This window comes from Scedosporium apiospermum (assembly GCF_000732125.1).
Source record: "Scedosporium apiospermum strain IHEM 14462 chromosome Unknown SEQ_SAPIO_0093, whole genome shotgun sequence".
In the NCBI taxonomy this organism is placed as follows: Eukaryota; Fungi; Ascomycota; class Sordariomycetes; order Microascales; family Microascaceae; genus Scedosporium; species Scedosporium apiospermum.
The window spans coordinates 63081-80872 of record NW_015971794.1 but is presented as its reverse complement, the minus strand read 5'-3'; the positions used below and the strand labels follow the sequence as shown (position 1 = coordinate 80872).

General features: G+C 52.3%; 6 protein-coding genes across 6 annotated transcripts; 1 reads left to right on the top strand and 5 right to left on the bottom strand.

The window, feature by feature from the left end:
- Positions 1-134: 134 nt before the first annotated feature.
- SAPIO_CDS4569 (Cellulase) lies at positions 135-1182 on the top strand (the record flags this gene model as incomplete). The annotated part of the gene is made up of 3 exons (XM_016787089.1): positions 135-388; positions 492-960; positions 1075-1182. The coding sequence occupies 3 exons, from the start codon at positions 135-137 to the stop codon at positions 1180-1182; spliced, it is 831 nt and encodes a 276-aa protein (XP_016643198.1).
- Positions 1183-1728: 546 nt separating this feature from the next.
- Positions 1729-5347, bottom strand: SAPIO_CDS4568 (Isoleucine--tRNA ligase, cytoplasmic; the record flags this gene model as incomplete). The annotated part of the gene is made up of 6 exons (XM_016787088.1): positions 1729-2831; positions 2915-3477; positions 3538-4688; positions 4767-5059; positions 5119-5124; positions 5218-5347. 6 exons carry the CDS (start codon positions 5345-5347, stop codon positions 1729-1731), a joined length of 3246 nt encoding a protein of 1081 aa, XP_016643197.1.
- Positions 5348-7192: 1845 nt separating this feature from the next.
- Positions 7193-8033, bottom strand: SAPIO_CDS4567 (uncharacterized protein; the record flags this gene model as incomplete). Its single annotated transcript, XM_016787087.1, has 2 exons — positions 7193-7872; positions 7985-8033. 2 exons carry the CDS (start codon positions 8031-8033, stop codon positions 7193-7195), a joined length of 729 nt encoding a protein of 242 aa, XP_016643196.1.
- Positions 8034-8669: 636 nt separating this feature from the next.
- On the bottom strand, positions 8670-10149 carry SAPIO_CDS4566 (Uncharacterized protein; the record flags this gene model as incomplete). The annotated part of the gene is made up of 3 exons (XM_016787086.1): positions 8670-8864; positions 8936-9238; positions 9310-10149. 3 exons carry the CDS (start codon positions 10147-10149, stop codon positions 8670-8672), a joined length of 1338 nt encoding a protein of 445 aa, XP_016643195.1.
- Positions 10150-11873: 1724 nt separating this feature from the next.
- Positions 11874-12783, bottom strand: SAPIO_CDS4565 (uncharacterized protein; the record flags this gene model as incomplete). The annotated part of the gene is made up of 2 exons (XM_016787085.1): positions 11874-12172; positions 12384-12783. The coding sequence occupies 2 exons, from the start codon at positions 12781-12783 to the stop codon at positions 11874-11876; spliced, it is 699 nt and encodes a 232-aa protein (XP_016643194.1).
- A 2899-nt stretch (positions 12784-15682) lies between these two features.
- SAPIO_CDS4564 (Uncharacterized protein) lies at positions 15683-17514 on the bottom strand (the record flags this gene model as incomplete). The annotated part of the gene is made up of 2 exons (XM_016787084.1): positions 15683-17225; positions 17336-17514. 2 exons carry the CDS (start codon positions 17512-17514, stop codon positions 15683-15685), a joined length of 1722 nt encoding a protein of 573 aa, XP_016643193.1.
- Positions 17515-17792: the final 278 nt, after the last annotated feature.

Genomic DNA, 17792 nt, shown 5'->3' with positions numbered 1-17792 from the left:
CCAGAGTCGTTTTCTAGTTTCCGCTTCCTGCCAGGACTTCCACAAGCCCCAGTCTTCTCCCTATTCTTGACTCCAAGATTCTTAGAGAAACTTGAAATTACCCTACCCCCAGGAAAGAAGAATTTGCCCAGATCATGGTCTCCTTCACTACCCTCCTCACCGCCGCCACGGCGCTGCTCGGCACCGCACTTGCCGCGCCCGGCGAGCTCATGCGCCGACAGTCCACCCCCAGCTCGACCGGCTTCCACGACGGATACTATTACTCGTGGTGGACCGACGGTGGCTCTCAGGTCACTTATACAAATGAGGCTGGTGGCCGATACAGCGTCCGTTGGTCGTCCGGCGGAAACTTTGTCGGTGGCAAGGGCTGGAACCCCGGTGGTCCCAAGTAGGTCCTCTCTCTATCCTTCCTTCTTTTTACCCTTGTCGGCGCGTTATGTGAGACTGAAGACGAGCTTGAACCTACCCACTAACACCGTAAACCATTCAAGGACCATCACCTACTCCGGCACTTACAGCCCCAACGGCAACAGCTACCTCGCCGTCTACGGCTGGACCACCAACCCCCTCATAGAGTACTACATCGTCGAGTCCTACGGCACCTACAACCCTGCCACGGGCGCCACCCGCATGGGCTCCGTCACCTCCGACGGCGGCACCTACGACATCTACGTCTCCACCCGCACCAACGCCCCCTCCATCGAGGGCACCCGCACCTTCAAGCAGTACTGGTCCATCCGTACCTCCAAGCGCGTCGGCGGCACCGTCACAACGGGGAACCATTTTAACGCCTGGGCCCAGGTCGGGCTTAACCTCGGTACTCACAATTACATGATTGTTGCGACCGAGGGTTACTTTAGCAGTGGTTCGGCGACCATTACTGTCGGTTCGTCCAGCAGCGGCGGCGGCAATACTGGAGGTGGCAACACCGGCGGTGGTAACACTGGCGGAGGCTCCAGCGTAAGACTTTCCATCACATTCCTCTGCTGCCTCCTTTGTTTCTTCCTATCTTAGAGCGGTGCCGGTCCTTTTCTATAAGAAATCAAAAGCGAGACTGACATTTGAGATTCATAGTGCGCTGCCATGTGGGGACAATGCGGTGGCCAAGGCTGGACTGGCCCTACCTGCTGCCAGTCAGGCACTTGCAAGGCCTCCAACCAGTGGTATTCTCAGTGCCTTTAAGCCCACACGACAAACACTGAACCAGTCCCGGCCAGCGAGGCGTCAGTCTGCATCTACGCGGAAGGTCGGCAACTGGCCTGGAAGGAGGGATTCCCATCGGCATAGGGACTATGGGCAACGACTAAACCTTTCCTGGGAAGACTTGGCCATCTCGTCAATGGCATTCTGCTTCTGTACATATTTGATTCGTACATATTGACTCTTCTAGTAAATATCAAGAGATTGCACATGCCACTGTTTTCATGACCTACTGTAGGGGGAAAAAAAAAAGAGGCTACTTACGTGCACGTCAGTTCCATTTGGCTAGTACCATTAAACCCAAGTGACCGATGTGGCGGTCGTTATGTGGAATGTCTGGAATTGCCCGAGCTGGAACCGGTGTGCCCACCTCGCCCGGTCATCGGCCTAGAGTAAATGATAGTATCACTAAGGATTCTACGAGCAAAGCCTTATCAATGTCTTCAGTCGTTTATTTCGATCCGGCTGCAGATGATGCACTCTACGCAAAACCATTCCTTTCTCTTTTGATATTCCACATAAACCCCCTCACAACCTCGCGAGTCTCAACATGAGAGTCAAATCGCCGATGACCTGCTCCTCCTCCAAGATGAGCGACTCCACCTCCAGAGTCTCGACGACTGGCTCCAGCGGTCCGCGCACCGTACTCCTGAACAACTCCTGGCGAGACGACACCAAGATGGTAAAGTCGAGGTCGTCCGTCTTAGCCACGACCTTGTACTGCATGCGGATGTCGTCCGTGGGCACCAAGCCGGCCTTCTTCCTCATCTTCTGGATTCTGTTGATGATCTCACGCGCGATACCTTCCTCGGCGAGCTCGGGGTGCGGCACGGTATCGAGAAGGACAATAACATCCTCAGAAAAGGCAGGCTCCCACTTGGCTCCGTCGCTGGACTGCACCGCCGAGTCGCCGAGCACACGGACGATGTTGAGATCGTTCTCCTCGAGCTGGATACCTCCGACAACGATGGTCTTCTCCTTGAGGTACTGCCTCAGCTGGTCTTGCGTAAGGTCGGGCAGTCCCTTTCGGACAATCTGAACGTCCTTCTTCAATTTCTTTCCGAGAGTGGGCCAATCGACCTTGGCCTCGAGGACAATGTTGTATTGCGTTTCGTCGTTCGTGAGGATGATGTTGCGAATGTTCAACTCCTCCTTGACGTAGGAGCTCAATGACTCCACATCTTCAAGGATCTCGGGGTCGGCAATAACAACAAGGGAGAGAAGGGGAGTCTTGAGAGGGAGAGTGCATCGCTCTCGGACTGTTCGGCCAAGCTGGATGACCTTTTGCATCGCAGCCACCTTCCTCTCGACAACCTCATCGAATAGCGCCTCTTGGACGGTGGGGAAGGGAAGGAAGTGTACACTGCGGGGATCCTTGAAGGGCTCGAGAAGGAGCTTGAGCTGAGGCTTGAGAAGGCTGTAGATGTGTTCGGTCAAGAAGGGCGCGAACGGCGCCAGGGCTCGGACGATGGTGAAAAGAACTTCGAGCAAGGTGTTAAGAGCAGCCTCGGTGTCCTCAATACCGAGGCCAGCGCCGCCCTTTAGCCTCTTGCGGTTGAATCGAATGTACCAATTTGTAAGGTCGTCAATGATGTGGAGCAGTCTGGGGACCACGGTATAAAGTCGGTAACCTTTGACGAAAAAAAAAAAGAGAGCATCGGTTAGAAAAAAGTCACAATGACGCTAGAATTCACTTGGAATAAGGCAAACTTACCTGCCATCTCCTGGTCCATGAAGCGTAGCAAGCTCTGGCAGTTGGCGAGAATCCACCTATCCATGACATTGCCCAATTGGTCGCCGGATAGGGACTTCGCGCCCACAAACTCCACTCCCGTAGTCTTCTTGTAAAGCGCCGCCTGCTCGGAGAAGAAGCGGTAACTGTTCCAAAGAGGCAGGAGGACACGCGACACAATCTCCTTGACGCCGGACTCCTTGAATCGGATAGACTCCGCTCGCACCACAGGTGAGTTGATCAGGTACAGCCTCAAGGCATCAGATCCGTACTGCGAGAGGATGAGCGCGGGATCAGGGTAATTCTTGAGACGCTTCGACATCTTCTTTCCATCCTCGGCAAGAACGATACCGTTCACGATACAGTTCTTGAAGGGCGATACGTGGAAGAGCTTGTTGCCGAGAACTGTTAGGGTGTAGAACCAACCTCGGGTCTGGTCGAGACCCTCGGCGATGAAGTCAGCGGGGAAGAGGCCGCCTTGAAAGTTATCCTTGTTCTCGAAGGGGTAGTGGCATTGGGCATAAGGCATGCTTCCCGACTCGAACCTGTATCAAAAAAGTAAGCGAAAAAAATCTCCAAAAATGCTACAAGGCAACAAGACTTACCAACAATCGAAAATCTCTTCTACTCTCCTGAGTACACCCTTGCCCTTCTTGGATGGGATGGTGATGTGGTCAACTTTGTCTCGGTGGATGTCGTCCAAGGGTCCCTCGTAGCCACTCAGCTCCTTCAGTTCGGCAATGCTGCCGACGCAGACAACTTCCTCGTAGTCCTCGCTAACCCAGAGGGGGATGGGTGTTCCCCAGTAACGATTTCGAGACACGTTCCAGTCGTGGGCGTTAGCGACCCAGTTGGCGAACCGCTTCTCCTTGACGGCTGTAGGTACCCAGTTGGTTCCCTCGAGGTTCTCGAGCATCTCCGGAATGGAGTCGGTTACCCGGATAAACCAGGACGACACGGCCTTTCGGATAAGCTGAGTGTCGGATCTCCAGCAGAACTTGTCCGTGTGCATCGTGGTGCTGTCGACGATAAGACGACCAGTCGCCCTGAGGTCCTTTAGAATGGCCTTGTCGGCAACCTTGACATGTTGACCAGCGTACTCTGGAATTTCCTGGGTGAATTGGCCCTTCTCGTCGACCGGGCAGGGAGGAAGCCTTTTAGAGTGGATGAAGCCGGCGGCAATAGCGGCGTCGTAATCCTCCTGACCGAATGCGGGGGCTTGGTGAACGAGACCAGTACCCTCACCAGCCTCTACGTAGTCGGCACCAATAACCTGGAAACAGTCGGAGAAGTCCTTGACGAAGTACTTGAACAGCGGCTCGTATTTCCAGCCAATGATATCCGTACCCTTGAGCTTCTTGAGGACCTTGTACTTCGCCTTCTTGGGGTTCTTATAAATGGAGCCGAGGCCGGACTCCATGAGGACATATTTCCTGCCGGAAGCCTCGTCAAGGATGACAATGTACTCGAATTCGGGATGCGCGGCAATGAGGAGATTAGACGGCAATGTCCAGGGGGTGGTGGTGTAGATGAGGAGAGAGGTATCCTCCATGCCCTCGACGCCCACGATGGGGAAGGAGACGATGATGGCGGGGTCCTGGGTCATCTTTTCGTTCTGCTTCGCTTCCATCTGGCTGAGAGGCGTGCAGAGGGCGGTCGAGTAGGGCATGATCTGGTAGGCGCGGTATACGTGGTCCTTGTCGAACAATTGCTTGAAGACCCACCAACAGGTCTCCATGAACGTTGTGTCCATCGACTGCGAAAATAAAAGAGATCAGTGCCGCAGTTCTTCCTCAAGTGTGCGAACCTAGCTACCAGAAAGGGAGAACCATACCTTGTAATCATTGTCAAAGTCGATCCAGCGGCCCAACCGCTCGATAGTATGCCTCCATTCCGTCGCGTATCTCATGACGATGGCCCTGCACTCGGCGTTGTACTTTTCGATGCCCATTTGCATGACGGCGTCCCTGCCGGAGATGCCCAACTTCTTGTCAATCTCGTACTCAATTGGCAAGCCATGGGTGTCCCATCCAAAGCGTCGGATGACATGGTAACCCTTCATGGACCAGTATCGAGGAATGATGTCTTTGATGGTCGAGGCGAGAAGATGGCCATAGTGGGGAAGACCTGCGCATGTGCGTTAGAACCTGGAGAGTTGTCGGGAAGGGAAAGGGGTCCAGAAATACCGGTAGCTGTAAGAAAAGAAGGTTAGCATATCAAGAACAGGCAAACAGTCAGTCAATGACTCAAGGGATCGAGAGCTGGGTGGTGGGTTCACGACATACCGAAAGGCGGCCCATCGTAGAAAGTGAAGCGGGGTCCATCTTCAGTTAGGCGAAGTTGGGTCTGGAAGGCGTCGACGTCCCTCCAGAACTGGATGACCTCCTCCTCGGTCTTTGGGAAACTGATGCTCATGGTGACTATGGCTCCCAAAATCGAGCTGTTGGGAGGGGCCGCCGTGGTCGAGGTTCTAGGATATATTGTCGCGTCGAAGTTAAGGTGAGTCAGACCTCTTGAGACTCTTGTTACGAAGTACTTGTCGCCGCTTGTCGCATCAATTGCAGTGGCACATTCTCGGTTTGAAATTTTCCCGGTCCACATGGAGGGGTAAAAAGTGACTTCTGGACATTGAAGTTGGCGGGGTCCGATACAAGGTACAATGTACTTCGTACATACCATACTCAATCGGCCTGCCAGCAGTTGAATGCAACATTTGTGGAGGGGCGGATTAATAAGGAGCAGCGTTCCTGAATCACCACTTGCTCCCATTCGGTACCAATTGTACGCATATTCTGGCCTGGTCAACTTCCTTGGGCATTTCATCGTGGCAACTTGGACGATGATACTTCGTACATCAATTAATCTTGATCCTAGGCATAAATGGGTCTTATGATTGCTGCTTGTCTAGGTACTCGTCGAGTACATATTGAGACAGGGTACTCGAGACTATGGACTGAGTCACCGGTCAATACATCTTGGATAACGCCTACATCTCCCTTTTGATGTCTGGCTGCTAAACTCGGGTGACGCTGCTAAGGCGTAGTACTCACTACCTACTACCTATGAAGAGCTCGGCCATCCCAACCCTCAATTCATTCCCGTATTAGTCTGTGGTGGGCCCATTGTGATCTCTCGTCCTAGTATGTTCATTGATAACGCAATGAGCACCTCGACCGCAGGCGGAAGAGAGAAGAAGCGAACAACGACATGAGCCGTCCCAGGACAGCGTCGAGGCGTGTGCATCCATGTTACTCGAGGATGTGTAGACCGGCCGAAGCATATGGGAAGATAATGTTGAATGTTGTCTATGTAGTACTGGACACAGCTTGAACGACTTGAGCCGCTGTCAGGGAAGGTACCGTCCACGTCTGCCACTCCTTCCTTCCCTATTAACCCTCAGATCGAATTGAACCGGAGATGAGGTTATCAGGGAAATCGCGGCCCTGAGATATCGCTCCGTATGACTGGGAGCCACTGGCCAAGTGGTAACTGAGATAACGGGCTGTGGCGCCTCGGGCGAGATTGGCTTGGTCGTGCTTGTTCGATTCACCTTCTAGACTCCCCCTTTTTCCTATAACTTCTAGTTATAGTCGACGGAGCTGGGAACTCTTCCGAAAAGGTTAAGACTCAACAAGTAACTGCTGAGAATCAACCCCGAGGGGCTTCAATTTTTTTTCCCCTATTCCTATTCCTATTTATTGCCTTTTCAGATCGTATTCCCTCTTCTTGTAGCACTCTTAACAGCATCATCCATGTTTGGATGCAGACAGTGCTTCCTTGGATCACGATTGAAATGGATTAAGAGATCATTAACCAACGTCTTGGTTACCTGGAAGCTTTTATCTACCACCCTTCTCGCCTCGTCGTGCCGTTATCTGGATTCCATTCATGGATGTCTCAACTGCTCAAGACTCTAGGCTCCAGAGACCTGTACACTTAAATTTAAGCAAGTCCTTCTCGACAATCTCGTCCTCCATCTCCAAAAGCCTTGGGAGATCCCACCGACAGCTCAGCCATCGGCCCCCGAGAAACTCTCTCCGCTTACTTGTCAGGAAAGGAATGGAATGCGCCGCTAATTCCGGCGTGTCTCCCAAGCGGACTGTCCTCACCATCAGCCATCCGATACAAGCTCACATAAACCACTTCAAAGAGGAATATGACAACTTACACCTGAACTTTTCTGGTAGGCGTGCCGATAGATCCGTTGGCGTGCCACAAGGGTGCAGAGAGTATGCAAGCACGCCCTAGCCGAACTGGTCATCAGTCCTCAGGCTCGGTGAATGACTCACAAAACACAATACATTGATGGAGGGAGGGGGGCGATTCGCTCACCTGGCTCGCGTATTCCTCTTGAACAAACTCGGTGAATCGCGCCAGCGCAAACTTGGAAACATGGTACGCCCCTCCCCCGACGCCAGCAAAGTGTGCCGCCACGCTCGACAGGTTAACAACCGTCTTGTCGCCGCCTTTAAGCATGAGCGGCAAAAAAGCCTTCGTCGTCCGGAAGACACCCCAGTAGTTCACATCCCAGGCGCGCATGTATTCCTCGTCATCCACGTCTAGTAGGGATGCAAACTCCGCCATGTATCCGGCGTTGTTGACGAGGATATCCAGGCGACCCCACGCCTCTTCTATCTTCTTAGCAGCGACCTGGATACTGGCCTTGTCGCAGACGTCCATCTCCAGGATTAGCACGGTGGGTTCGGCTCTGCCAGCTGCTTTAGCTGCTTCTAGCACCGCAGTTGCCGTCGCTGAAGCGGATGACCGCGCGGCTAGGGCGATGTGAGATGCACCGGCTTGAGCATAGCCGATGGCAATGTGGGACCCGATGCCCTTGCTTGCGCCGGTTATGAGCACCGCCTTTCCCGTGCAATCGGATTTAGTGACGGGATCGATTTCCGGATAAGTATCATGGTGAACGATGCCAGTGAAGTGGTCGACTGGGCGCAAGGTGGGGTTAGTTTTGATGGCGATGAGAGTGGGGAAGGTTGGGAATGCAGTTTCGGGCGGTTTCTGCTGGCACGATTGTGTCAAAATCCCGAGCTCTCTTACTTTTTTGAGGGGGCATCCCCTTGGCCTTTTTCTCCTGTATAAGGGTCATTGTTAAGTTCGATTGTGTTTTGGTATGTAGAGCATGTCGAATGCGGATTGCAAGGGAAGTCGGTGGATGATCGGCGATATGGAAGCTTATTTGTGTTCCGCCTCGTCCGGACATTCCCCAACCGAGCGACAATGGAGCAACACGGCCGAGGCCCGCCCAGTACGCCACAAGTTTTGGGCAAACACAAATGCGGATTGGGATATTTGAAGCTTGTAGAATACCAAAAACGAGTGTGCATAGTTTGGTCCATGGGAAAGCTCTTCCGCCCAACAAACTTAGGTTCTTGGTGCACAAGAAGAGTCCAAAAGCAGGAGTGATCTCGAGAAGAGATGAAAGAGCATTACCTCGACCGCCAAAACAATTTCCTTTTAAAGAAGTGGAATCGTCAGGCGAAGAAACGATGAAAAGGAAATTTTTTGTTGTCGAATTAACCAATCTATGAATCCAACCTGGTGAAAATATGAAGATATAAGACTACAAAGGCTCCAAAGTACAGCAGTTCGAAACCTATTCCTAGTATACGAATCATATATAAAATCCAGGGGATCAGTCCGAACAATAAGAAACAGGAAAATAGGAGAAGGCGAGGGAGGAATTCAGTGCCAGTAGATGCACTTATAAAGTTCCATCCTGATGTCACTCCGCTACCGGGGTAGTGTCGGTCGTAGTCGCAGCTTCTTTAGCCTTAATCGCTTCCGTAAACTCGGGATCCTCGAAAGGAACAGCACCCATATTCCTCCAGGCTTGGGCAGACATGAGAGCGGGATCCTTCTCCTTAGCGTAGAAGGCGATCTCCGTCTTGTGGTCACCAAAGTGCGTTACAGAGCGATCCTAGGCACAAGGTTAGCTGTGAACGATGGTCTAAAGGAAGAAAAGGGGAAATGGGCCCTGCATCCACTTACCATGCCCAAAGTCAACTTGATGACTGCGTCGGCCCAAAATGGCGCATAGGTATGCTTCAACTCCTTGCCTTGGGTGGCAAGTACCACGTTGTCGGCGGCAATCATTGCCTTTCTCATCGCCGACCGCGCATTGGGGTTCTTCTCGCCGTGGCCAGCTAGGTCTCCGCAGACGAAGACGTTCGGGAGGGAGTCGTCGTCGATCTGGAGAGTGGGTTTTGTCCTCACGTATCCTCCTTCGGTGATGGTGTCCTTCGAGATGTTGGCGATGATCTGCGAGTTGGGCTTTTGACCTGTGCAATTGACCTGCGCCGTGAGAGAGATTCCGTTAGCGTTTTATCCCTTGACAGCGGAAACAGAAGAAGAAAATAACATACGACATAGTCGTATTCTACCGTCTTGCCAGACTTGAGGGTAGCGACACCAGTGGCTTCATCCTGCCCGATCAACCTATCATTAAGAATAACCTCAATGCCCAAGTCCGTGAGAGCCTTCATCCCCGCAGCCTGCATCTCAGGACCGAACCGATGCAGTACAGAACTTCGAGAGTGAATCAATGTTACACTCTTTTCAGGGTACAGCGACTTGGCATCAGTAGCGAGCTCGACACCGGCAGCTCCGCCGCCGACCACGACGAGCTTCTTGGACGCCTTGATGCGCTGCTGCATCGCCTGCATGAGCTTGACGCCCTTTATCTTTGAGGTCTCGCCCACGCGGGAAGGGAGAGAGTCATCCGCGCCGCTGCCCGTCGCAATAACAAGGTACTCATAGGGGATCACTTCACCGGAGCCAAGCGTCACGGACTCCTTGTCGACGCTCGCGACCTTGCCCTGCACCCACGTCGCGCGCGCACCGTTAAGGTAAGGGCCATAGGGAATAAAGGCCTTATCCTCGTGGTTCTCGACGACACAGAAGCGGGGCAGCACCCATGTAAAGTTGAAGTGGCTATTCGGCTCGATGACGACGACCTCGAAGGGGCTATCGGCCGGGAGGTCGCACGCAATGATGCGCGCAGCGTGATAGCCCGCGAAACCGGCCCCGACGACGACGATGTTGCGTTTCGGAGCCTTGGATTCAACGTCGGCGTCGGCACCGGCAGAAGGCGCGTCGCTGGCGAGCCGGTGAGGTTTGGTGTTGCGGGTGAAGAAGGAGACGTAGACGCGGAGGATGTAGCCGAAGAGCTTGCAAACAAGCACGGCCTTGTTGATTGCTTTCATGTTGAGCAGCGTGGACGGTCCTGTCAAGAGTTCGCTGTCAATGTTACCATCTGTTCGAAGGATTGAGAGATGTTCCGGGGAGCTTTACAACTTTGCACCGCCAAGCAAAGCACACAGGAAACTGCAGTGAGGGTAGGCCGGAAAGGAAAGTCCAGCAGTCTGGTGACTGTCTTTTTTTTTTTTTTTTTCTCTTTCTCTCTTTCTTTTCCAGTCTTTCTCTTTGGGGTGGGGGCCTCCCCGAAACTGAGCATACTTCGATGTTCCTACCCTGGGTCTGCGGAGCTTAGCTCGTGGTCATGGGTAGTGTACTTCGTCGTGTACTTCGTAGCTCTGCACTTGACTATTAGACACTAAAACGAACTTTTCCGTCTTTCTCTTCTTTTCTGCCCCTCTTTTCTGCAGCAATGGTACATTAAACGGAATGGAGGTCTAGTATAGTGTAGCTACAGGGATCCAACACCAATTTACCGACAGCGTACACTAGAAAATATCCATATATTTGGACACTTAAGTACTCGAGATCAAGCCACGGAAGGTGGGGGAAGACTCTGAAATGGAAATGAACGAGAGTCCCGCAGCGGCTTTGGGTACCTTTAAGACCGTTAAAGTCCGTGGTCCGCTCAGCATGAGGTCCTTGTCTGGTCTTTGTCTGTCCCTTGAACCGAAAAATCTTTTGGTGGAAAAGCGGATGATCGAGATGATCTGATAAGATAATTTCCCCTGAAGGAAGGTGGGGTACATGTGGATGTACTATTTCGTACTTCAGTTGATCCATCACGCCAGAAGTCTGGCCCGTCCAGATGCCAATGCAAGGATCCCAATCAATTAGGATTACATCGCGGAACTCTTGGAAAGCGTACGAGCCACGAGGGAATACTGCGAAGTACTGTACCTCGGCACGGAGACACAATACAGTACACTACAGCTCGAGGTTCCCAACCATTCGCGAGCAGTCCTGAAAACCAGGGCGGAATCATTTTGTTGTTGGCGTTGTTCAGCTACTTGTTCGGGGATCGTGTCTCTGTGGAATCGAAGCCACCATTAACCCTAGTGTAGACCGAGACCTAACGGTGCGAAACCCCGCTTGGCCTGCCAAGCACAACCAGACGTAAGAAGAAATGTGGGAGGTGAAAGCGATATCGGCTTCTGACCTTAAGAGCCAAACTCCAATACGAGAAAAAGGCTGGGGGTTCTTCACACCCACCCAAGAGAGTGCGTCCCATCCACTTGTGTCTGCAGGTAATGCATCACCATCGTGATGCACCCTGCAAGTACTCAGTAGATCAAGTCAAAATGTGACAATAATAGTGGTGCACATACTCGAGCTAGTTTCCTTCATTTCGCTGAACCCTGTACTCAGCCAAGAAATGATGCAACACGGAGGAAATGGAGACTCTGAACCGTAAAATCATTATTATCCTGGACAATAAATCCAACTACATACATCAAATGCTGCATTGGTTTCCCTCATGCGTCCCAGGTCCCCTTGCCCTGCCCTGCACCTCGCTGCGCTGCCTTCAAAGCGCAAGAAAAATAAGGAATATTGAAGCCCAGAATGATGGGCCGACAAATCACAAAAGAGACACAGTTATCAATCAGCCACTTCACACCTCCGGAATCCTTCCACCAAATCCGTCCATCTCGCTCTCTCCATCCATCGTCCACGAAACTGGTGGTAAGAGCGAGACACCCGAAATATCCGAGTTCCCGCGAAAAAAGCGAAATTAAGCCAAATCCTTGGTGGACTCGCGCCATTGCTCAAATGTCATACCGAGCGACTTGGGCATGATAACCATGAGCGGCACATGCACGTCTTGCGGGGTGCCGAGAACCTCCTTCTTATGCACAATCGTCTCCTTGAGCTTCTCGAAACCCATCTTCTCGTAGAGGCCCACGCTGGAGGGCGACGCTTCGAAGTAGAGAGGTACCTGCCATGCCTCGGCCATTTCAGCTCCCCATCTGCAGATGAGGGCGCCGGCCTTACGGCCTTGGTGCTTGGGTTCAATGGCAATTACATGCGTATCTTTTGAGATGATTAGCAAATGACGCCGAGTTGGTGATTTCAGTCTCAGTTGTAATGCATTGATGCATTGACGCATTATTCCAAGTCATGAGAGTCTGCATGAACAGCAAACGGAACAAAAAAAGGTAAAATTTGGTAAAAGGGGAAGGGGAAAAATAAAAGGAGAACAAGAAAAAGAAAAAGAAAAGAAGAAATAGTTGATATCACTCACAGATGTACGGCCTGCCACCGAAAATCTTCTCCCTAGCCTCCCAGAGGGGGTTGAGAATGGCCTCGGCCTTCGCCCGGTGCTTGCCCTCAAGCCAGGGTACACCGTGATTCACCCGCTGCTCTGCCGTCCTGGGCGCAAAGTATACATCGGCAAGAACCATGCCAATAATTTCCATGATATCCGTGTCCAGCACCTTATAAGTGTACTGGTTGTCTGTCTTGCTCCAGTAGTCAATGGTGGCCTGCGTGTGCGCCTTGCGGAACTCCTCCCCCTCGAAGCCACCGGGGAACAGCACGCTGAGCATCAGTGCGCCCATGGGGTCATTCTTGAAAGCGGAGAAGTAGACATCGTAGATCTTCTCGATATCCGGAATAAGAGCGGGGGCGATTCCGACAACCATGGTGACGGTAAACTTTCTTGCGTATGAAAAAAAGAGGATCAGTGGGGGTGAAAGATTACTATGTCTCGGGAATGGAGGATCTGCACCCGACGACGATGTTGGATTCTTGCGGGAACAGTTAATGGGAGGGCCAAACTTGAGAGTCTGTCTCTTCACGGCGCAATTCCGGGTGTTTCTGGGGCAGGTGTATACTGGTTGTGGGCTATAGTGTAGGGTAGAGATAGTAATGAAACACAAAGGATATCAAGCTCAAGTGCTCAATATGTTGGCTGGATTTAATGTGGGGTCTTGTTGGTCTAGGATTGGGGGAGTGGAAAATTTAGATTTCCTGAAGAGATTGATAAGATGAAATCGTTCCCGGGATCCGATCGGCTCCCACGAGGAATTATATACTTCGTACACATTTGGTCCGGGATCAGAGAAGAAAGGCTCAAGACCTTGTTCTGGCAGTCGCTAACCCCTCCTCCACGGCGACTCTCACCAATTTTCCCGTCTTATCTCCCTCGTATTGTCCTACTATTTTGTGGTGGTTATCCTGGTGTCTACACTACGAAGTACTACTGCTACGGGTACTACCACGAGACGAGTCTAGTGTAGTGGTTGGCCCGGCTAGCCAGCACAAAAAGGAACTATTCACTGCCATTCTCTCGCCATCCATCAGCCTCGACGGGTGCTTTAGGGCCGCCAAGAAAAGAACGAGATGTTCAGGAGTGGGGGCAGGGTCCAAAATGTCGTTGAAGAAGTCAAATTCTGCAGGCACCCTGGTCATTTCATGAAGAACCACTGATTGGTGTGGGCCCTGCTCGGAATCAATTCCATTCTCCCGTTATTCTGCCCTTTCTTGGGAATATTGGAACTCTCTCTCCCAGATCCTCACAAACGAACCCTGTCTTGGACTAGTCCCCGTACGATCTGGTGTCAAGTGCATACTTCTCTAGTGCGGAAAAGTCACGTCCACGAAGGACACGGTGACGCTGGATGGGCAATGTTCTAGCAATGTCCTGGTAATTTTCTAGAGGCTTGAAGGCTCGAACTTGGCCTCAGCCGATCTGGAAGGACTCTGGGTCCATCTCCATCCCACATGCTGCTGGCTTCACTTGACCCGTTACCCTTCCCCACTCTATTAGTAGTGGAGCAAAGTGCTACTTTGATTGCTGGGTCCTTGTCAACGGACTTATACACTGCTTCGTAAAGTTGGGACGGCTGGTTTCGACCCAGAGAACAAGACCGTTTCATGCAATCTTCCTACAGGTCATTTCGCGTCTTATCTCTCTCGCTATTATGCAAAGGACACTATCGAGTAAGTGCCTCACCGACAGGGTAGCGTTGAGAGGAACACATTTCGACCGGGGTCCCGCCTCCCTCCTTTGATTATCCCGTGTCCGCTACGGATATATCGGATGCGACTGATGGAGGTAGTGTGTTAGTCGGCAAGCTACCGGAGCACATTTCATCCCTTCTAGTCCTAGTCCGGGGTACATTTCAGGCACCCTGGCGCGGGGGCCCTATTTGTGGGTCTTGACGATACTCCTCCATGCAGCGGTTGTCATCCACACTGCTAAAACCATGTGTTTTCTCTACCGCTGGCGCTGCGTGGCAAATATCAAGGGTCCAGAGAACTGCAACATTGGCACGATACAAGGCCATACGAGTTGTGAAGTACGCCACCTTGTCTCTGCCAGAGCGAGGCTTCATATAAGCTAGCTACTCGAACGGGAAGCCTTTCTCCTTTCCCTCCACACAAGCTGAAACTGATCTCCAGCCGTCCTTCCTACCATTCACTGCTATCTTCCTGTTTGTTGGGGGATTCGTGCCGCTTCAGCTGCATTTAAACAGGCAACCCTGCTCATCCGGGGAAGGCAGCTCGCCCCTCACGCCGGTGCTGCAGCAGGCGAGCCAATATCAACCCGCAGGGACCTAAGGGTTGCAAGCGAGGCTCCGAAAGCGGGCGCATCCAGCCGCATTCCGCTCCCGCTGCCGGGATACAGCGGCGCCAAGGCACCCCGGTCTCAGGGAGTGAGCTTGGGCTGGCGGAGGGTACATATACTCGGAGCAGCTGAGGATTGCCGCTTCATGCCGTTGATACTACTACATACATGTCGTTCGGACGAAGAGATTGATAAGGACATTGAACCCTTGACAATGATTCATCCAGTTTCCTACCCCACAGTGGGGGTCGAGTCGTTCATTGTTGTCCCCTTCTCTGCCTAGTAGGGAAATAAAACCACGTTACGCGTATGTTACCCCGGTCTCTGAATGACACACAGTTTACGTTTTGCCCTCCTGATGTAGGTACGAGGTAATCTGACAGTACATGTAGATGAACTTCAGCCTGGGCTGTGAGGTCACTGTCTGTATCCATCTGCATGCAGTTGACCTGACCCGGTACCAACATCAGGCTGACAGTAGACATGCCTCCTTAGAGCAGCTAACTTGGGCCAGGACTCAAGGCTCGAGATACGGGACTCGAGAGGGGGTTCAGCTAGCCTGAGAAATAAAGAAGCGATTTGATATAATTACATTGCTTAAATAAAAAAATCGACTCGGAAAGACTACCAACTCTAATAAACTGATCTCTGTGCAAGAGTCGCAGAGATCCACCGCAGGTTGCTCTTTCCTCACTACAGTCTCGGATTACGTACATGTGATGGGAATTCAAACTCCATTGATCAGTGCTCCTTCTCTGTGGCTTCTCCTCTCCAGGCTCCTCTTCCTCGTAGTTTCCCTTCAAGGCACCCACTTTGCTGCCTAGCAAAATCCGCTCTCAGCAGATGCGATTTTAAAGGGGATAGAAGAAGAAAATGCCATGCGGTATTGGTATCAATGCTCGGACTATCACGTCGAGTGTCTTTTTTTCATTTTCTTCTTCTCCCTCCTTTTTTTTTTTCTTTGCCCCCTTTTAAAACACGGTTCCCTTGACCTGCTTGACGTCGCTGAGCTTGATGTCACGCCAGATCCAGGCCATTGCCCAGGAAGCCGCTACGGCGGCCGTACTGACAATAGACATAAGGCGCTGGGTGTCGGCATACGCATCATTGATTCCCGTCCTGATAGGGTTGCCGACCCTGTACGCCAATTGGGTGTACATACTGCCGTAGATGCTATCAACCGGGGTACCCGGGGGAGTATACTTTTCGAGATTGGACTTGAAGTGGCTCGACCACACGGCAGTTGCGATGGTTGAACCGATGGCCGTGCCCATGCCAGAGAACAGATCCAGCATAGCAATGATAACGGCAACGTACTGGTGGCTGAGAGGCGCCATCATGGCCATCTCGCCAGCGACAACGATCGGCCCACCGGCAAACGCGATGAAGATTTGCGTCATCACGACGTAGCCGATGCTCTGGGAGGCCATGCGGAAGTGGATGAGGAGACCAACACCGAGAAGCATAAGTGGGAGGCCATAAATTGTCGCGACCCACTTGAACCTGTTGCTCAACTTGATGAAATAACCGATGAAGATGGCAGCGAAGCAGGAACCAACACGGTAGATGTTGCTGATGTAGGTTGCCTTTGTGACACCTTGGTCCCAAACCACGATAAGCATGGAGGTGAAGTAGCTTCCCCATACAGACGAGTTGATGAATAGGAAGAAGAACATCATGCCACCGAAGAAGACAGTTCGGTCAGCGAGTAGGGGCATGGGAATGAATTTTATGGGCGCCAGGAACGCTTCATAGAGGACGAAGCTGATGAGGAGGATAGGGCCGATGACAAGCATGGAAATAATCATGGGCGACCCCCACGACTTGTTCTGCTGAGAATAGAGGGTGAAAGGCAGCAGCGTGAGAGCCATGCCGGCAGCGAGAAGGATGATGCCCAACAGATCGACCTCGATGCAGTAATCATAAACGCTCTTGAGCGTTGCGGGTTTCTTTTCGATATGATCGAGGAGGCCGGCCTTTTTGGCACGTCGCTGACTGAGAAGGAAGAGCACAATGAGAGGGACAACGACGACGGGCGTGACAATGGCCCAGATACCAAATCCCCATCGCCAGCCAGGGCCCGCAATCACGCTGTCGGCGATAGGACCGCCGATCCAAGTTGTGACGATGTAAGGGGATGTGGCGAAGGCAAGCATGAGAGGACGATTCTTCAGAGTAGAAGTATCGGCAACGAAGATGGTGATACAGTAGCTGACGGCTTGGGCACCCGTAAGGGAGAAGACCTGCGCAGCCGCGTATGTCTCGACGTTCTTGCACGCCGCCATCATGATGAAGCCGATGACCCAGAGGAAGAGCGAGAGCGCGAGACCCTGGGGACGGCCCCAAGTGTCGAGAATCTTGGCGAGCGGGAGTTTCGAAAGACTGGCAATCATGCTGGACATGATGTTGGTGGTGGCCGTCAAAGAGTGCTTGCCGAACGAAGACGTCACGAATGGCGTCAGGGAGCGCACGACGACCTCCTCGGTCGAGGCGACAAAATAGATGAACCAGATACTGTACAGGAACATTAGCTCTCTGAAAGGATGGCATTTTCCGCAAATGACTCGAGCTAGTAACCCCTGATCCGCAGCCGACATAAACCGCAGAATCGCGAAGAGACTCACATAACATAGGCCATAATCAGGTGCGTCTTTGGCCAGGCCAGAGTGGTAGCCTCGGCAGCGGCGACACCACCCTGGAAACCAGCATCGATGTCTTTGCTTTGGGCGTCAGAGTTCTCCTTCGAAGCATCAACAGGCTTCGTCGGCTCGGGTGGCATCTCGTCTGCAAGCTTCTCAGACATCGTGGGTTCGGGACTCGCGGGCTCTTCGGCCGCGGCCGCCTTGCGTTTGAAAAATCCCATTGCCAATCAAAGGTGTTAAAGCTTTCTCAGCCCTGCGCGGAAGGTTGAACAGAAGCTAACTTGGTAAGGGTATAAGATTTTCAGAAAGTAGGGCCTTGCTTTATATTCTCTTGACCCTGTCGTGACGGAGGGGCGGGACAAAACGAGGGACGAGGCCGCACCGACTAGTAAGGCGGGTGCGGGAGTTCTTAGCCGGGCGTTAGATTACTCTTCTAAAG